Raw genomic sequence first — 18,953 nt, forward strand, 5'->3', positions numbered from 1 at the left:
TTCTGGAAGTGGTGGCCGGGATGAAGCTCGTGGAATGGTTGAGAAAGGTGGGAGGAGGCCGTGAAGGGTTGCGGCCGTGATCCCGGACTCGGGAAAGCAGCTCCTGGAGCCGGTTGTGGCCCTTATTCTCTCAGTCTTGGCGAAGCCATGGTTTTTAGGGGCTCCTTTGTGAGGAGTCGTCGTTCGGCTGCGGTTAAGAAGAATTTGTGGGTAGATCTGCATTGGACAAGGTGGATATTCCCGGCAGCTCTTTGACCACGTTCGTCGTGAGGAAGGGTCCTGGACCTTCCAGAAGCATCCACAGACTGTCCTGCCCAAGTGAGCGGGGCCAGAGGGTCATGGCTCCTTTCAAGGTTTCAACTTCCTTTCATCCTCAGGGAATGATGCAGAAAAATGGGATGGACCGGATCGACCAGCAGTTTCCAGCTGTAAAGGCAAACAAAGGGATGCCATGTGCATTGGCCCAGACATGGAACATTCCAGAAGGAAAATGCTGCCCTTGGCCCTACGCTCCTCTGTCATCACCATTCGTGGCCCCAAACAGTCTTCGCCAGTGAAGCAACGCCTCCCTTGCAAGTCTGTGCCGCTCATCGACAGCAGCCAGTGCTCCCCATTATGGTCCCGTCTATGTCGGACAGACTGGGTGCGTGCTGGGAGTTGGCTGCGCTGAGCATCTCGGCTCTGTCCTCCACAATAGCGTGGATCTCCCAGCGGCCACCCATTTCAATTCCCCGTTCTATTCCTTTGTTAATGTGTCTGTACATGGTCACTAGCATCGCCAGACTGAGTCCACCCGCAAATTGGAGGAACACCTCCTCCTCTTCCATCTGGGCACCCTCGAACCGGATGGCATTAACATCGACTTCTCTGGTTTTTGTTAAATCTTCTCCACACTCCCCCCCCCCACCACACCCCAGCACAGACAAAATCAATTCTTACCTCTCCCTTTATCATATCCAAATATCCAATAAATATTTTTTGTTGGTGTGGACTCTTTCCCTGGCCAGATTTCTTTTTTTGCTGCTTCTTAATTCCTTGACCAGGTGCTGAGGCCTGAAATGCTGGCAATATATCTTCATCTCCTATGGATGCTGCATTCCCAGCTGCTCCTCCAGCATTCCAATGGAACAGAACAGACCTTTCGGTCCTTGATGCTGTGCCGACTTACATATTCCCACCAAAAAAATACTAAATATTAACCCTGGAAATTATAGGCCAGTGAGCCTGATGTTAGTGTAGGTAAATTATTGGAAGATGTTCTTAGAGAACTGATATACAATTATTTGGATAGCCAGAAACAGATTAGGGGATGTCAAAATGGCTTTGTGTATGGTAGGTTGTGTTTAACTAATCTTTTAGAGTTTTTGAGGTTACCAAGATGGTAAGATACAATTGTCTAAATTAAAGCTTCATTCTAATACCTTGCAATCTTATAAGTATGAAAAAAATAATTCAAAGATCGAAGCAACATTTATGAGTTAGGTGAAAGAGCACATAAAGTTTTGGCTTGGCAATTGAAGACTGAGCAAGCATCAAGAATGATTAATGCAATGAGGAAAAATTCAGAGATTACTTATAAACCATAGGAAATTAATGAGGAATTTTCGTTGCAAAAACATAGGGTTATTTTCTTCCTTTCATTGTCTAATTTGCAATTTGGTTTTTGCAATGAACCAAACGAAATGATCAAATATTTAGTACATATATTTACACAAGTACCTTTCGGATAAGCAGATGTTTATTTGCAACGATTCCATCATTGAACGGTCTACCGACCAGATGTATTATGAATGGATGAATATTTAGTAATCGTGCAGGTTTTCTTTGTCTCACCTCAATATGAAACCCTCAGAAACAGAGACAAAAAGAAAGGACTGAGTTTGGAAGAGAAGAGATTCTCCCTCACAGAATCTATGACAAATTCAATGTAATTGAGACAGAATGTAAAAGGTGAAGGAGGAATGGAGGTGGGGTTTGAGTTGGAGGGGTGGTGGGCTGCTGAGATTTTTCCATTCAGAATTAGAATCTTTTGTCATGAACTTGCATGATTTATTTTTTTGTGGCAGCATCACAGTGCAAACATTTATATGAACTATACTACAAAAGAAATATTTAAAATCATGCAAGATAAAGAAAAAAATAACGTGAGGCAGGCCCTGTGCTTCATTGATTATTCAGGAATCTGAAGGCAGCGGGGGAAGAAGCTGTCCTTATTCCGTTGAGTGCTCATCTTCTGGCTCCTTGACCTCTTTCCTGATGGTAGCAGAGTGAAAAGGGCATGGCCTGGGTGGTGGGGTCTTTCAGGATAGAGGCTGCTTTCTTAAGACACTGCCTGTTGCAGATGTCCTTGATGGAGTGAAGTCTGGTGCCCATGATGTCGCAGGCCGAGTTAACAACCCTCTGGAGTTTTTTTAAAACATACAATGCTGGAGACACTCAGCAGGACAAACAGTGTCCTTTATGTAGCAATGGCAAAGATACATAACTGATGTTTGTGGCTTGAGCTCTTCAAAGTGTGAGGAAACACCAACAGGTGTCTGAATCAAAGAGTTGCTGGGGGGGGATGGGGAAAGGGGTGGCAAGGTGTAATGGAGGATTAAAACCATGTACCCAGATGCTTTTTGCTTATGTGGAACTGACGACACTGGGTCCACACGCAGGTCACCTTACTTTCAGAACTAGCAGATGTAATTAAACTCAGCCATGGGGACTTATCTGAAGATACACTTTGAAATGGAATTCCACTGTGAGGCCCAGGGAAAGCAGTTGTCAAATGCAACACTCTGAAATTGACAAATTGGTCACAACCTGTCTTGCTCGAGAAGTTTTAATAAGTCTTTGTATCTACGAGATAAACCAGGAAATTATAACATCCTGGTTCCATAATAATTAATCTTCTAAATTGTAGAATGTAATGTTCAGTTTTGATTTTGACTGACAAATATTAGAAGGAGTAGGCGCATGATTAATTGTTTTTGGGGTATATAAGCCTGTGGTCCTGCTGCTGAAGTTTAGACTCTCCGAGGGGTGGGAACACCCCTTGTCAAGAAGGAAGAACAGCCAGAGTCCAAGCAACGTCCCAGTCGGGGGAGGTGGAGAAGCTGCTACCGGCACCCTGACAACCTACTACAAGTGTTCAGTTGTAGCCTCGCTTCGGCAGTTGGGACCAGCCCAAGCGTTGATAAGTATAGTTGGGAAGGGCTTGCATATTGTAGTGTGAAATCAGCTTTTGAATTAGTAATAAACATTTGTATAAACTGAACTGCTCTCGGTGTGTGTGTCTATTTTCTTTCGGTAGCTCAAACACTGTGACCAATCTAAAATGAACAAAATGAGAGGTATAAGTTTACCCAAGACAATTGGCGCAGCGAGCAGGGTTGGTCTCAAGATGTTCCGCCGAAAGAAAGAGGTGAGCCCTGAGCAGTTTTTGATTCCGGGATGGACTTCCAAAGATGATGGGTTTGGCATGCTGGCTAATACCCTGTCTTTGTTGGGACCACCCATCAGTTGGGATGAAAGGTTAGAACCCTTAAGTGTGCCTCTGGGAGAGCGGGTTGCCACTCTCCTTCGAGAAAGTAAATTTCCTGATAAAAAGGGAACGCTGACGAATGGTTTTTGGTTGCTGGCGACAGCATTACGCCACTCCGTTCAGCGTGAAGCAGAATTAATTCAAAGAGAAGTAGAATCTCAGTGCAAAAGAAAGCAATTAGAGGAGGAGCTAGAAGTCCTGCGACAATGCTGTTCCATGATGAGCGAGATTGTTCGCACCAGTCAGGACAGAGCCAAAGAATGGGAAGATAAGCATGTCCAAATGATTTGCCGTAATATTAAACTCCGGCAGCAGCTCTGTGCAGATAAGGAAAGGCATGGAGTAGAACCCGATCCATATCGTTTTCATGCCATGATAAGGAATGGTAACGATCCTGATGTAATTGAGGATTGGGATGGGAATATCTGGAATGACAATGGTAATAATGCAGATACTCCTCAGCATGTGTCTAACATACTACCCTCTCCATCTGCTGTTCACGCCCGCCCTATAAGGCAGCAGATTTCCCAAACAGACAGAAGGGGGGATGATGTAAGGGTAGAGATGGAAGGGATAGATACCCGGTTTCCCATGTGGACCCAGGGGAAAATACCCAAACCCCTGCTTATGCTCTATGGCCTACTCCCTCTGTTGGATGGCCTCCACCTCCTCCCCTAGACTGGGTGGAGGACCCTGTGAGTCAAAGTGGGAACAGGGGTCGGAAGGAGTCAATGATCCGTGATTTCGCTGTAAAAGAGCTGGCTGCCATTGGAGATCGATTTAGGCAAAAAGCAGGGGAACATCATCCCCAGCTGCTGAGTCCTCCTGGCCCAGCTGTGCTTTCTGCTCCCACTGCTGCTTCTATCGAGCTGGCTTCTCCTGCTCCAGTTACTCATGATGAGGTAAAACAATGGGTTAAACAGGCTCTTAAAGATAACAATAGCATGTGGTCCTGGAAGCCCCCGAACCCTTCTGAAGCCTCAAGGTGTGGGCAGGATTCCCGTGTCTACTCCATCGAGACACGGCGCACACACGGGGATCCGCGGCCCTACATACCGTTAACAATCCACTGGGGTGGGGGTAATGATCGCCAATACTTGGCTTTGGTCGACACCGGTGCAGAGCACTCGGTGATTCCTGGTAATCCCGACCTCTGGACTGGACCGGCCTTTCAAATAGAGGGGTTGGGAGGAGCGGTCACCCTGGCAAAGGAAATAAAAGTCTGTGCCATGGTGGGTGATAGCCCTTCCCCTGTCTGGTTACATGCCCTGGTGGCTGCTACTGACGAGTGTATCCTGGGTATTAATATGTTGGCCGGTATGGCCCTTAATACTAGCCAAGGGGGATTTGAATTTGGAATTCGAACTATTACAAAAAAACTAGTAGTGGGTCAGGTTAAGTGGGATCCTGTGATGGTGCCAGCCCCCATGAAACCAGTGTGCATTCCACAATATCGTCTCCCTGGGGGGCAGGAAGAGATTACTGCCACCATCGATGCTCTGCAAGAAGAAGGGGTAGTGAGGCCCGCAACGTCGCCCTTTAATAGCCCTGTTTGGCCGGTCCAGAAGCCAGATGGCTCCTGGAGAATGACAGTTGATTATCGTTTTTTGAACAAACATGCCCCACCACTTGCTTCAGCAGTTCCGGACATTGTCACCCTTACTGAAAACATTGCTACTGGGAACTCAGGAACATGGTATGCTGTCATTGATCTCGCTAACGCCTTCTTCAGTATTCTTATAGCTGAGGATTCACAGGATCAGTTCGCCTTTACCTGGAAGGGGCGCCAGTATACCTTCACCCACCTTCCAGTATCGCCTTCCCTCTCAATTCACCATTATATTGATGATGTGGCCTCCTGGAGCCTCTGGCAGAAACAAGAGGGTCGCCGAGTCCCACTGGGATTCTGGTCATGTACCATGCCCGAGGCTGCCACTCGTTATTCTGTTTTTGAACAACAGTTACTAGCCTGTTACTGGGCCCTGCTAGAGACTGAAAGAATGACAGGTGATGCAGATGTTCAATTGCGACCTGCACTTCCTATAATGAATAGGGTCCTGGCTAATGATGCTAATCTAAAGATCCGGCGGGCTCAGCAGTCTTGTATTGTTAAATGGAAGTGGTATATTCAGAGTCGTGCGACCAGAGGGCCTGAAGGGGTGGGCCGCGTACACGAACAGGTGGCTTACCATCCCAGGTCAGGAACTCACTTATCGGAGGAGGGGGATGGTGGCTCCAGTCAGTATGCTGAATTGAGGGCAGTCACTTTACCACTAGATCCCCATGATCACCCTCTTCGCCTGTTTACTGATTCCTGGGCTTTGGCTAATGGACTTGTGGTATGGATGCCTGATTTGCAAAAGAACAACTGGATGATACATGACCGCCCAGTATGGGGCAAAGAGTTGTGGCAGCTGTTGTGGGATGCTTCCCACCATCGTGAGATAACCGTTTATCACGTTGATGCCCATACCAATATGGCGACTAACATGGCTCAACATAATGCAGTAGCAGATCAGCTTGCCACTATCAGCTGTGCTGATACCGTCCCCCTGGCTCGATGGGCACATGAACAGAGTGGTCATTTGGGGGAGAAGGGATCAGCTATGTGGTCCCGTACACATGCTTTATCCGTCCATCAGGATGATGTCCGCATGGTCGTACGTACATGCCCAGAATGTCAGCTTGTGAAGTTCCATACCATTCCACCTGGTCCACATGGCCGAATAAAACGGGGTGCTCACTCAGCTGCGGTCTGGCAAATTGATTACATAGGCCCCATGCTAGACTGTATGGGTAAATATTACATCCTAGTAATGGTTGACACCTTTTCGGGCCTGGTTTTTACTTTTCCCACCAAGACGGCTGACCAAGCTAGCACTATCCAAGGACTAAACCATTTGATTTATCGTTATGATGTTCCAGAGGGGATTCACTCTGATAATGGCTCGCACTTCTCCAGGAAAGCAATCTGTGATTGGGCAAATGACAACGGTATTTTATGGGTCCACCATATTCCTTATTACCCGCAGGCTGCCGGGTTAGTTGAACAAATGAACGGCTTACTGAAGGAACAAATTCGTTTGGAAACATCACTGGGGACCCAGAAGGGATGGTGCCATGTGCTGCAGCAGGCAGTCGACAATTTGAATCATCGCCCTTTAAAAGGAGGTACACCTTTCCACCGACTTCTTCACGCTCCTGAATTACAGCCTATTCCAGAGGAATAACAGTCATTGCCCCCCATCCCCGAACTAGAGAATGTTGGACAAAAGGTATGGGTGGCACCACCAGGTAGTGGCCCTCCTGTAAAAGGGGAAATAGTGACACCTGCCCAGGGTAACACTCAGTGGGTAGCTATTGAGGGACAGGATGATTTAGTCTGTTTAAACACTGAACGCTTATGGTATCGTGAGTGACATGTGTCAGGCTTCTTTGTTCCAGGTTCTCCATTTTACACTCCTGGTGATCTGGCTTAACAGCTGCTTTGATGCCAGCAATTGGATTTGTAATGTCGAGGACGTTCCAAGGGAGTTACCCGTGGGAAACACGGTCCGATGCATTACACCAAGGAAGTCCTCGGTCACCAGCCTCAAGTGCAGCTTATATAAATATGTTATTGTTCAGCATGTTTCAAAATCTGTTCGTGAGCTCCAGTACCTGGGTATTGTGGCCAACAAGGATAATTTGAGCCTTGGTTGGAATCCTTTCTCATGGCTAACTGCTACATTTGGGGGGGGTGGGCCACACTATCCTCCGTTGGTGGCTCGCGTCATTGCTTATCTTTGTAATTGTTGTTTTGATTTCTCTTTTTTCGCTCCCTCTGTACTCAAATACTGGTTAGGCCTCGCAAATGACAGATTGTGACCAAGGGGTGGGATGTAATGGAGGATTAAAACCATGTACCCAGATGCTTTTTGCTTATGTGGAACTGACGACACTGGGTCCACACGCAGGTCACCTTACTTTCAGAACTAGCAGATGTAATTAAACTCAGCCATGGGGACTTATCTGAAGATACACTTTGAAATGGAATTCCACTGTGAGGCCCAGGGAAAGCAGTTGTCAAATGCAACACTCTGAAATTGACAAATTGGTCACAACCTGTCTTGCTCGAGAAGTTTTAATAAGTCTTTGTATCTACGAGATAAACCAGGAAATTATAACATCCTGGTTCCATAATAATTAATCTTCTAAATTGTAGAATGTAATGTTCAGTTTTGATTTTGACTGACAAATATTAGAAGGAGTAGGCGCATGATTAATTGTTTTTGGGGTATATAAGCCTGTGGTCCTGCTGCTGAAGTTTAGACTCTCCGAGGGGTGGGAACACCCCTTGTCAAGAAGGAAGAACAGCCAGAGTCCAAGCAACGTCCCAGTCGGGGGAGGTGGAGAAGCTGCTACCGGCGCCCTGACAACCTACTACAAGTGTGCAGTTGTAGCCTCGCTTCGGCAGTTGGGACCAGCCCAAGCGTTGATAAGTATAGTTGGGAAGGGCTTGCATATTGTAGTGTGAAATCAGCTTTTGAATTAGTAATAAACATTTGTATAAACTGAACTGCTCTCGGTGTGTGTGTCTATTTTCTTTCGGTAGCTCAAACACTGTGACCAATCTAAAATGAACAAAATGAGAGGTATAAGTTTACCCAAGACACAAGGCAGGAAAAAATTGGAGGAGAAAGGAGGGAGGGGACAACAGCAATGAGGAATGGCTGGGTGGGTGGAAAAACTGTAAAGACAGGAAAGGGGAAGGGAAAGAAAATTGGATAACAGTAAAGTCAATAGGTCCTTTCATGCTGCTGCGATAAATGGGGTTAACCAGGCAATTTGTCCAGTTCGCGCCCCATTCACGTGGCAGCTTGAAAGGTCTGCCTGGTCAGTGTGGTCCAAATCCAACCGGGTCCCAAACGCCACTCTGGTTGTGACAGCTCAATGTTCACAGAAGCGGGACATTGCTGGTGGGGTTTGACAGGGTGGGTGTTGATTGATGGTGGGCGTCACAAATGATGAGGGGTGACTGACTGGGGGGTGGTGATTGATGGCTGGGGATGGGGAGACTTATCGATAGTTCCCCTGAGTGCGTGACGCACCACTTAACGCTTAAATTGCTGGGTTGGAGATTTAATGGGTTGATCCCCCTGCAGCTTAAAAGATGCTGGAAGCACCTTTGCCCCACTAATCACACCTGTCTCCCAGGAGGGTTCCCAAGGTGCTGCAGCTTAAAAGTGTCTAATGTTAATGCCATCTAGCTGGATAGTGCCCAGACAGAAAATAAGGTGCTGTTCCTCCAATTTGCAGGTGGTCTGGGTGGGATAGTACTTGAGCGAGGTCCATTTGCCGGTGTTCAGGCCATGTCTCTTGAATCCATGCCTATCCATGTGTTGTGAATGTGCAATTGTGCCAGTCTTTAGCCCTTGCTCTGGAAAATTGCTTCATCTACCCATGAGAGGTTGAATTAGGAGACCATGTCAATATAAGTTCTTTATGGTTGGTGTGGAGATGAAGGGCCAAATGTTCTGTTCCCAACTCTGTTTTGGACAGGCAGAGGGTGAGGGAATAAATGTTTCAGGATACAGTGTGAGCTGGTAAATGAGATCAGCAACAGATGGACATGCGGCGAGAAGGGCCTGCTTTGTGCTTTATGATTCTTTGACTAGAATTCATTTCAAATGGCATTCGTGCTAAGTGGAAAAGTTTCAAGTTTATTATCATTTGACAGCTTTTCTCTGGACCATACACAGCATACAGTGACGGGTGGCTGGGAGGTTGTGGAGTATGTGAGGTTTCAGCCCCTCCTCGCTTACTTGAAGGGGCTGCACCTTAAATTCTGGCTGCACATCAGCCCCATGCTCCTGATCTACAGCTTCCCAGTGCGGAGGATGGTGGTGGGGGTGGAATCAGGCGTTCAGAAAATCGTCTGGCGGGGTTGCTGCTGAGCCTGGCAAAGCTGGATATTCATGGATCGTGGTGACAGCAGTTGAGGGTGTGGGGCGAGCTGACTTCCTGCCCCTCTCTTTCAGGGTTATGTCTGGGCCCGTGTAGTGTTGGGGTGGGTCCACGGTGACTGAGTTCCAGGAACGGTGGCTCCCCCAGGGAAATGCGTGTATGGTTGATGGTGAAAATCGTGTTTTAATTTCATGTGTAATACTGTGTAACAAAGAGGTGGTAGTGATTACTGCTTCTCACAGTTCTTATTTGGCACATGATTTAGTTGTAGCCCAGTGTCTTGTCTCTTGTAATGTTGTAGTTGTAGTTTTAAATAAAGTTGATATGTTTAAAAAAACAGGGGAGGTCAATGCAAGGTTTCTGCATAATTGCCCTGTCCTAGAATTCCTCTGTGAGTTATAGTCTGTCCATCAAAGCACTCTGCAGCCAAGAGAGGTGAAGGATGCAGCATCAATGGCTAACCTTGGTCTTTTCTGATCTGACAAGAGGAAGCAGGATTGGGGGGGAATCCTCACATCTGGCTGGTTTTAAAATTCATCTCTATTTGACATCTGAAACATAATGGGGGTGGAGGGGTGAATAAGTAGTGATCAAAGAAACCATGTTTTGAAAAGTGCAACATTTATCTCATTCATCTTTGACATGATATTCCATTTCACTGAAGTGGAGCTAATGTTGAAGAAACATGGGAAACTGTTCAGCCTTCATAGGGTGCACTCCAGACCCAAGATCATATGAACTTTATTTCATCAGACCACTATTTGGTGGATCGCACTTTCATTTAAAAGTTGGGCTCCAAGACAAAATTGAAATGAGGACCAAATGATTGAAGAGAATGGGACTTAACCTAACCACCCTTGAGACATGTTCCTTGACCAACCTTCCTCTGTTGCTCACTGTAAAAACACATTGATATAGAAACTCAGCAGGCCAAACAGCATATTGTATACAGCAAAGATAAATATATGTAAACAACATTTCCGGCTTAAGCACTTCAGCACGATAACCATACCTTACCGCAGGACCCGCCCCACCAGGTTCAGGAATTTGGACCACCTCGACCAGGTCAGACCTTTCAAGCTGCTGCGTGAGTGGGGCGCTAACCGGCATCTGCCCGGTTAACCCCATTTTACACAGCAGCTGGAAAGGCCCTATTGACTTTACTGCTTTCCACTTTTCTTTCCCCTTTCCTGTCTTTCCAGTTCTTCCACGCACCCATCCATCCCTCATTGCTGCTGTCCCCTCCCTCCTTGCTACCTGTCAACTATCAAACTCTTGAACAAATTCATTCAAAGACTCATTTAAGGAATTATATTTTGTTCATTGCTGAATCCTTGCACATCTGTATTTGCACAGTTTGTTACAGTTCTACAGTTCCAGATATTAGAACTTCTGCCTGGCCCACAGAAAAAGAATCTCAGGGTTGTATGTGATGTCATCTATGAACTCTGAAAAAAATTTGATCTGTGAACTTTTGAATTTTAAACATACAGGCAGCTTGTTTAAAAAAAGTTGACAATCTCTGCAAAGAAAGCTCAGAGAAAATGTCAAGAGAAAGACTATAACTGCAGATGCTGAAATCTTGAGGAATCAAAGAGAAGCTGGCCGGGTTCATTGGGTCCATGGGTAGAAATGGACAGTCAACATTTCGGGTCAGGTCTCTTTAACAAGACTAAAGTAGGAAGGCGGCAATATCAACTCTATCAAAGGGGGAGAAGGAACCAGAAAGTGTGAGATGTGAAAACTCACATGTCCAAAGTCAAACAATCTTCATTTTATGTAGATGTACCTTCTCGTGATGAAAGCATTAATGGAGATGCTTCATTAATTCATATGTTCTGTGCATGTCAGAGCCTTGAGAAATATTGGATTGAGGTATTTCAAACTTTCTCTGCACTTTTTAAAGTTAGTTTTAAACATAATCTCTTAACTACTTTATTTGGCATTGTTGGAGAGTGAGATAACTTTAATGACATCTGAGCTGCATGTATTAGCTTTTATTTCTGTTATGACCAGGCAGGCGGTGTTGCTCAGATGGAGGGACGTTATCCCGCCTCATCATGCTGAATGGCTACGTGGCGTCATGTTATGTTTAAATTCAGAGATGAAATGCTCAATTTCTGATGTCAATTTAAATTTTCTTTAAAATTATTTCCTTTTGAATTACTTTCATAATCATTCATTTGTTGTGAAGGTAGAATTGTTAACAAATGTGTTAATTTATCACTCTGCTAAGAATTCTGCCTTCCTTTTTTTTGGCCAAACAGCATCTTTCTTGGTAGTGGGTTTAGATTTTCCTTTTTTAGAATGTATTAATAAAACAATCGATTCTGTCTGATTAAAATGTGGGTACCTTGGATGAAATGATACAAGTGGAATGTATCTTTTTGACTTTTAACATATCTACTCTATTTTTGGATATGGAATTTCACTGTTAATAAAATATTGAAAAAGAGATGTGGAGAAACATGTAGCAGGCGAGACGCTGGGAAGCAGGGAGCAAAGTAAGAATAGGTACAGAAATAAACAATGGAACCAAAGGTGATGGATTACCTAAAATTAGAAAAATCAAAACGTTCAGGCCGTTGGATTTAAGGCCATGTCAGAGGAAAATGATGTGTTATTCCTCAACTTTCCATTTAGCCTCAGCACTCACCTAAATTCCACACTACCCCAGTCCTCACTTTCTAATCCACCAGCCTCTGCAACTGACACACCACACTCCCAACAAATTCAGTGTGATCCCATCACCAGCAACCTCTCCTCTGAGCTTCCTGCTCTGCTTGTCACACCCTTCTTTCCTCCTGTTGTATCTGCAGAAGGAGCAAAATTTGTGCAGACATCTACCCCCTTCTCACCTCCATCCAGGATCACAAGTAACGTGACTTTCCCTCTACCACCCTTACCCATTATCTCCTCTATTTCCCGCACATCTGCCCTGGCCCCATTCCAACCCAAGATCCAACAAGGTCAGGATTCTTCTCCTTCTCACCTACTACCCCACCAGACTCCAATTGGACAGTTGATATAGATATGTCAATTCCCATGGTAGGAGAATTCAGACCAAGAGGGCTCAACTTCAGAATTGAAAGGCATCCACACAGAACAGAAAAGCATAGGAATTTCTTCAGCCAGTGGGTGGTAAACCTGTGGAATTGGTCACCAGATGTTTTTGTGGAGGCCAGGTTATTGGGTGCATTTAAGGCAGAGATTGATAAGTTCATGTTTAGCCGGGTGATCAAAGTTTATGGGGAGAAGGCCTGGAAGTGGGGCTGAGTGGGATAATGGAGCAGCTCATGTGTGAATTGCAGGGCAGATCAAAGGGTTGAATTGCCAGATTCTGCTCATGTTTTATGGTCTTGTGGTCTCTCCACTTTAACCTTGAGAAAGGGTCACAACCCAAAACTCTGATTGTCCATTTTGACAAATGCCACCTGATCTGCTGAAATCTCCATCAGAAATGTTTGCAGTTTCTGTGTGTTTTTTAAAAAAAAATCTTCACTTGTTCAGCCTTCCTCACCCAAGAATGTTCTACAGCTTCTATTTAATATTCTAAATTCTGGCCTCAGGCACACAATGTAATCACTCTGGTGTCACAAAAATAACTCCTGGGTTCCATCACTCAAAATTCTCTAGTAACTACTCAAATAAGAATGCCATAACCTCAGAGCCAGTCACTTTTGTACCAAAGAAGTTTTTGTTTGAAGTGGTGTCTTAAAAATGATTGAGGCAAATGGTATTCTACAGGACAAGACCATTGGTCTCTTGGAATATCGGTCACAGAACACAGAAATAAGCCCACCTCATCCAAGCCAATCAATTTGCCTCCTGGACTGAGTACCTTTTGCTTTATTTTGGCCCAGATCTCCCTTAACCCCCACCACCAAACTATTTTTCAATGCAGCAATATGAACATCCTTAAAAATCCATTTCAATTCTTATGCCCACGTATGTCCATGGTCTTGTGCACTGCCAGATGCAAACCAACCACAAATTGGAAGAACACCTCATATTCCATATGGGCACCCTCCAGCTGGGCAGCATTAGTGCTAACTCCAGTTTCCATTCGTTCCCCCATCTCTCCCGTTATCCTATCCCCATTTTTCTTTCACTCTCTATCCCCCTCTATCTCCTTTCCTCCACCTCTGCATTGACAGAGCTACTGCCCTCCCAGATCCATTGCTACCTTTCCAGTTCTCTGGCAATGTCAATTTATCATCTTCTGCACGTGCTCCTCCCCTTTCTGCCCTTCTCACCAGCCTTTTTATTCAGCCACCTACATTTTGTTTTTGCTCATACCTTATAGAAGGCTCAGGACCAAAATGCTTTTACTTCTTATGGACGCTGCGAGACCTGCTGAGTTCCTCCACCATTGCGAACAGAATAGTCTTCCTCAGCCCGTTTTCTTTTGCCACATATCCCGCTAACCATTGATCCAGGTAATTATCCAGTCATCATTAATATGAGGTAATGATATCCACCCCTACCACTTCCTCTGGCAGCTTGCTCCGCATGCCCACCAACCTTTGTATATATAAAAAAAACCATCAAAGTCCCTTTAAGTTTTTCCCTTCTGATCTTGAACCTTGTCATTCGACAAAGTCAAGAGTCAGAAAATCCAAAATATTCTTGGCAGAGGTAAGCGTTTTCCAATCAGGAAGACTCACTTGCGCACAGACTGCCAGAAGATGCACATTCCGTGCCAGAATGAGCTGAAGTGGATCAGAATTACAGCTGATTGTTTATTCTACAGGAAATGAGACTCTGAAAAGTAACTTCAAGTACATTTTTAAATGCTAAACATAATTTCTTAATTTTAAAATTTTCATACTTCATGGTAACAGGCTCATACAGTCCTCAAGCCGATGCCACCCAAATATCCCAATTAAACTCCAATACCCATATATTTAAGGGTGGGAGGAAACCAGAGTGCCCTGAGGAAACCCATTGCAGACACAAGGAGAACATACCAATGCCTTAAAGACAGCACTGCATTTGAATCTGGGTCACTGGCACTGTAAAAGCATTGTGCTAAACGTGCCACCCAAATCTCTGGATCCTAAGCACCTTTGGGAACCCCAGGAGGGAAGGTGGCACAGGGAGCCCTGGTTGGTGTAGGCAGTTATGGCATTGTCTTAACAGCAGCAGCAATCGGGACTGATTAATTAAATAAATGTGCCAAAGATTAGTGCCCAGACATCAGATTCAATGTCAAAAAATCCATTTATTGATAATAAACCACCATAAATAACAAGAAAACATTTAAGCAAAGACCTCTGCTGTGAACACATCTGTATGCACAGCCAAAAGAGCCAAAATGAACAATACAATTTATATAAATCAACATATATAAAAATAATCCAATTAAAAAAAAGATGAAGTTCAGATGGGATTCAGCAAAGCAACAAATTACAAACATTTTGCATTAAAGAAACAAGTACGAGAGTCATCAGGCAAAACTGGTATCGGTGCTACAAGGTTAGGTTCCCTGTGGGCTCCGTTGCATCTTAGCACAGATGTGTTTGCGAGCTATTTCACTCTGTAGTCTTTTAATCCACCTCCTCAATGGTCGGTCCCGAAGATGTCGCACTCCCAGCCTGGGCACGACAGGACTCCCCTGGGGCTGCCCCTTGGTACAGTTTGGCAACGATGGGATTACAAACCTTTTCCAGCTGTTTCTGCTGGTGCTCAAATTCTTCCTTCTCTGCCATCTGATTTCTCTCCAGCCATGATATTGTCTGATTGCACGAGTCAATTACCTTCTTCTTGTCTTCTTCACTGACCTTACTTGCCAACTTCTCATCCTCCACGGTACTCTTCATGCTGAAGGCGTACGACTCCAGGGAGTTCTTGGCTGCAACTTTCTGCCACTGCATTTCATCCTCATTCTTGTACTTCTCTGCATCCTGCACCATTCTGTCAATTTCCTCCTTACTCAGCCTGCCCTTGTCATTGCTGATGGTGATCTTGTTTGTTTTCCCAGTGCTCTTGTCAACAGCAGAAACATTGAGGATGCCATTGGCGTCGATGTCAAAAGTCACCTCGATCTGCGGAACACCACGAGGGGCAGGAGGGATGCCACTCAACTCAAATTTGCCCAGAAGGTTGTTGTCCTTGGTCATCGCTCTCTCACCCTCATACACCTGAATGAGGACGCCAGGCTGGTTGTCAGAGTATGTGCTGAAGATCTGTGTCTGCTTGGTGGGGATGGTGGTGTTCCTCTTGATGAGTGCTGTCATGACACCACCGGCTGTTTCCAGACCCAATGACAGAGCAGCAACATCCAGGAGAAGCAGATCCTGAATGTTGTCTGACTTGTCCCCCGTCAGAATAGCCGCTTGGACAGCTGCCCCGTAAGCCACTGCCTCGTCGGGGTTGATGCTCTTGTTCAGCTCCCTGCCGTTGAAGAAATCTTGCAGCAGTTTCTGGATCTTGGGGATTCGGGTGGAACCCCCGACCAGGACAATTTCCTGGATCTGGGATTTGTCCAATTTGGCATCTCTCAGGGCTTTCTCCACCGGCTCCAGAGTGCCTCTGAAGAGGTCAGAGTTCAGTTCCTCAAAACGAGCCCGGGTGATCGAGGTGTAAAAGTCAATGCCCTCAAACAGAGAGTCAATCTCAATACTGGCTTGGCTGCTGGAAGACAGGGTTCTCTTTGCCCTCTCACAAGCTGTCCGCAGCCTCCTCACTGCCCGCTTGTTCTGGCTGATGTCCTTCTTGTATTTCCGCTTGAACTCCTCAATGAAGTGATTGACCATGCGGTTGTCAAAGTCCTCTCCTCCCAGGTGGGTGTCACCTGCCGTGGACTTCACTTCAAAGATCCCATCATCGATGGAGAGAATGGACACATCGAAGGTGCCACCACCCAGGTCAAAGATGAGAACATTGCACTCACCCTTGCCCTTCTTGTCCAGCCCGTAGGCAATGGCAGCTGCAGTTGGTTCATTGATGACACGCAGGACATTGAGGCCAGCTATCACACCAGCGTCTTTGGTCGCCTGGCGCTGGGAGTCGTTGAAGTAAGCAGGTACCGTGATAACAGCATTGGTGACACTGGAGCCCAGGTAAGCTTCAGCGATCTCCTTCATCTTGGTCAGCACCATGGAGGAAATTTCCTCTGGGTAAAAGGTTTTCTTCTCCCCCTTGTACTCCACCCTCACCTTGGGCTTCCCCGAGTCACTCAGCACCTGGAAGGGCCAGTGCTTCATGTCGGTCTGGACCATGGGGTCGTCGAATCTCCTGCCGATGAGTCTCTTGGCATCAAAGACAGTGTTGGCCGGGTTCATGGCCACCTGGTTCTTGGCCGCGTCGCCAATGAGCCTCTCGGTGTCGTTGAAGGCCACGTAGCTGGGGGTGGTGCGGTTCCCCTGGTCATTGGCGATGATCTCCACCTTGCCATGCTGGAAGATGCCCACACAGGAGTAGGTGGTGCCCAGGTCGATGCCAATGGCCGTTCCCTTGGATGGAGGCATCTCTGTCTTTTCACCCACGTCGCTGAAGGGTTTTCTTTGTAGTCACAGAAAAGTCTTCGGTCTCCACCGCTACTTATAGCTGCTACCACTGACGGCCTCTGCTCCTTTTATACACAACTCCTTGGCAAGGGCGGCACTCCAGGCTTGAATGATTTCTGCCTCGACCAATAGGAGCGCGGTCCATGACTCACTGTGGAAGCTCCGAGAAACTTCCAGGGCGTGACCAATGACGACTCGGCGGCGGCGGCAGTTCGAGAGCCTTCTGTAAAATGCGGTGATGGACGGCGGCAGCAGCCAATGAGCATTCCGTAGGCTGTGGCTTGTCGCAGGGAGGTGGGTGAGGACTTGGGAGAGCAGCCAATGGCAGAAGAGCACAGCGCCTCGCCGAGGATGACGGACGGCGAGCGGAGCCAATAGGAGCGTGCGTGGGCCAGGTTCCATCGAAAGGTTGGCCCAAGCTTCTGGAAGTGGTGGCCGGGATGAAGCTCGTGGAATGGTTGAGAAAGGTGGGAGGAGGCCGTGAAGGGCTGCGGCCGGGATCCCGGACTCGGGAAAGCAGCTCCTGGAGCCGGTTGTGGCCCTTATTCTCTCAGTCTTGGCGAAGCCATAGTTTTTAGGGGCTCTTTTGTGAGGAGTCGTCGTTCGGCTGCGGTTAAGAAGAATTTGTGGGTAGATCTGCATTGGACAAGGTGGATATTCCCGGCAGCTCTTTGACCACGTTCGTCGTGAGGAAGGGTCCTGGACCTTCCAGAAGCATCCACAGACTGTCCTGCCCAAGTGAGCGGGGCCAGAGGGTCATGGCTCCTTTCAAGGTTTCAACTTCCTTTCATCCTCAGGGAATGATGCAGAAAAATGGGATGGACCGGATCGACCAGCAGTTTCCGGCTGTAAAGGCAAACAAAGGGATGCCATGTGCATTGGCCCAGACATGGAACATTCCAGAAGGAAGATGCTGCCCTTGGCCCTACGCTCCTCTGTCATCACCATTCGTGGCCCCAAACAGTCTTCGCCAGTGAAGCAACGCCTCCCTTGCAAGTCTGTGCCGCTCATCGACAGCAGCCAGTGCTCCCCATTATGGTCCCGTCTATGTCGGACAGACTGGGTGCGTGCTGGGAGTTGGCTGCGCTGAGCATCTCGGCTCTGTCCTCCACAATAGCGTGGATCTCCCAGCGGCCACCCATTTCAATTCCCCGTTCTATTCCTTTGTTAATGTGTCTGTACATGGTCACTAGCATCGCCAGACTGAGTCCACCCGCAAATTGGAGGAACACCTCCTCCTCTTCCATCTGGGCACCCTCGAACCGGATGGCATTAACATCGACTTCTCTGGTTTTTGTTAAATCTTCTCCACACTCCCCCCCACCCCAGCACAGACAAAATCAATTCTTACCTCTCCCTTTATCATATCCAAATATCCAATAAATATTTTTTGTTGGTGTGGACTCTTTCCCTGGCCAGATTTCTTTTTTTGCTGCTTCTTAATTCCTTGACCAGGTGCTGAGGCCTGAAATGCTGGCAATATATCTTCATCTCCTATGGATGCTGCATTCCCAGCTGCTCCTCCAGCATTCCAATGGAACAGAACAGACCTTTCGGTCCTTGATGCTGTGCCGACTTACATATTCCCACCAAAAAAATACTAAATATTAACCCTGGAAATTATAGGCCAGTGAGCCTGATGTTAGTGTAGGTAAATTATTGGAAGATGTTCTTAGAGAACTGATATACAATTATTTGGATAGCCAGAAACAGATTAGGGGATGTCAAAATGGCTTTGTGTGTGGTAGGTTGTGTTTAACTAATCTTTTAGAGTTTTTGAGGTTACCAAGATGGTAAGATACAATTGTCTAAATTAAAGCTTCATTCTAATACCTTGCAATCTTATAAGTATGAAAAAAATAATTCAAAGATCGAAGCAACATTTATGAGTTAGGTGAAAGAGCACATAAAGTTTTGGCTTGGCAATTGAAGACTGAGCAAGCATCAAGAATGATTAATGCAATGAG

The 18,953-nt window shown here is 46.3% G+C and overlaps 1 protein-coding gene across 1 annotated transcript; it reads right to left on the reverse strand.

Annotated features, from left to right (window-relative positions):
- Nucleotides 1-14,679: 14,679 nt before the first annotated feature.
- On the reverse strand, nucleotides 14,680-17,091 carry LOC138754840 (heat shock cognate 71 kDa protein-like). The gene has a single exon (XM_069919734.1). The coding sequence runs from the start codon at nucleotides 16,945-16,947 to the stop codon at nucleotides 15,025-15,027; it is 1,923 nt and encodes a 640-aa protein (XP_069775835.1). The 5' UTR covers nucleotides 16,948-17,091; the 3' UTR covers nucleotides 14,680-15,024.
- Between the last annotated feature and the right edge of the window lie 1,862 nt (nucleotides 17,092-18,953).

Source organism: Narcine bancroftii, chromosome 2 (assembly GCF_036971445.1).
Source record: "Narcine bancroftii isolate sNarBan1 chromosome 2, sNarBan1.hap1, whole genome shotgun sequence".
NCBI classification, from domain to species: Eukaryota; Metazoa; Chordata; class Chondrichthyes; order Torpediniformes; family Narcinidae; genus Narcine; species Narcine bancroftii.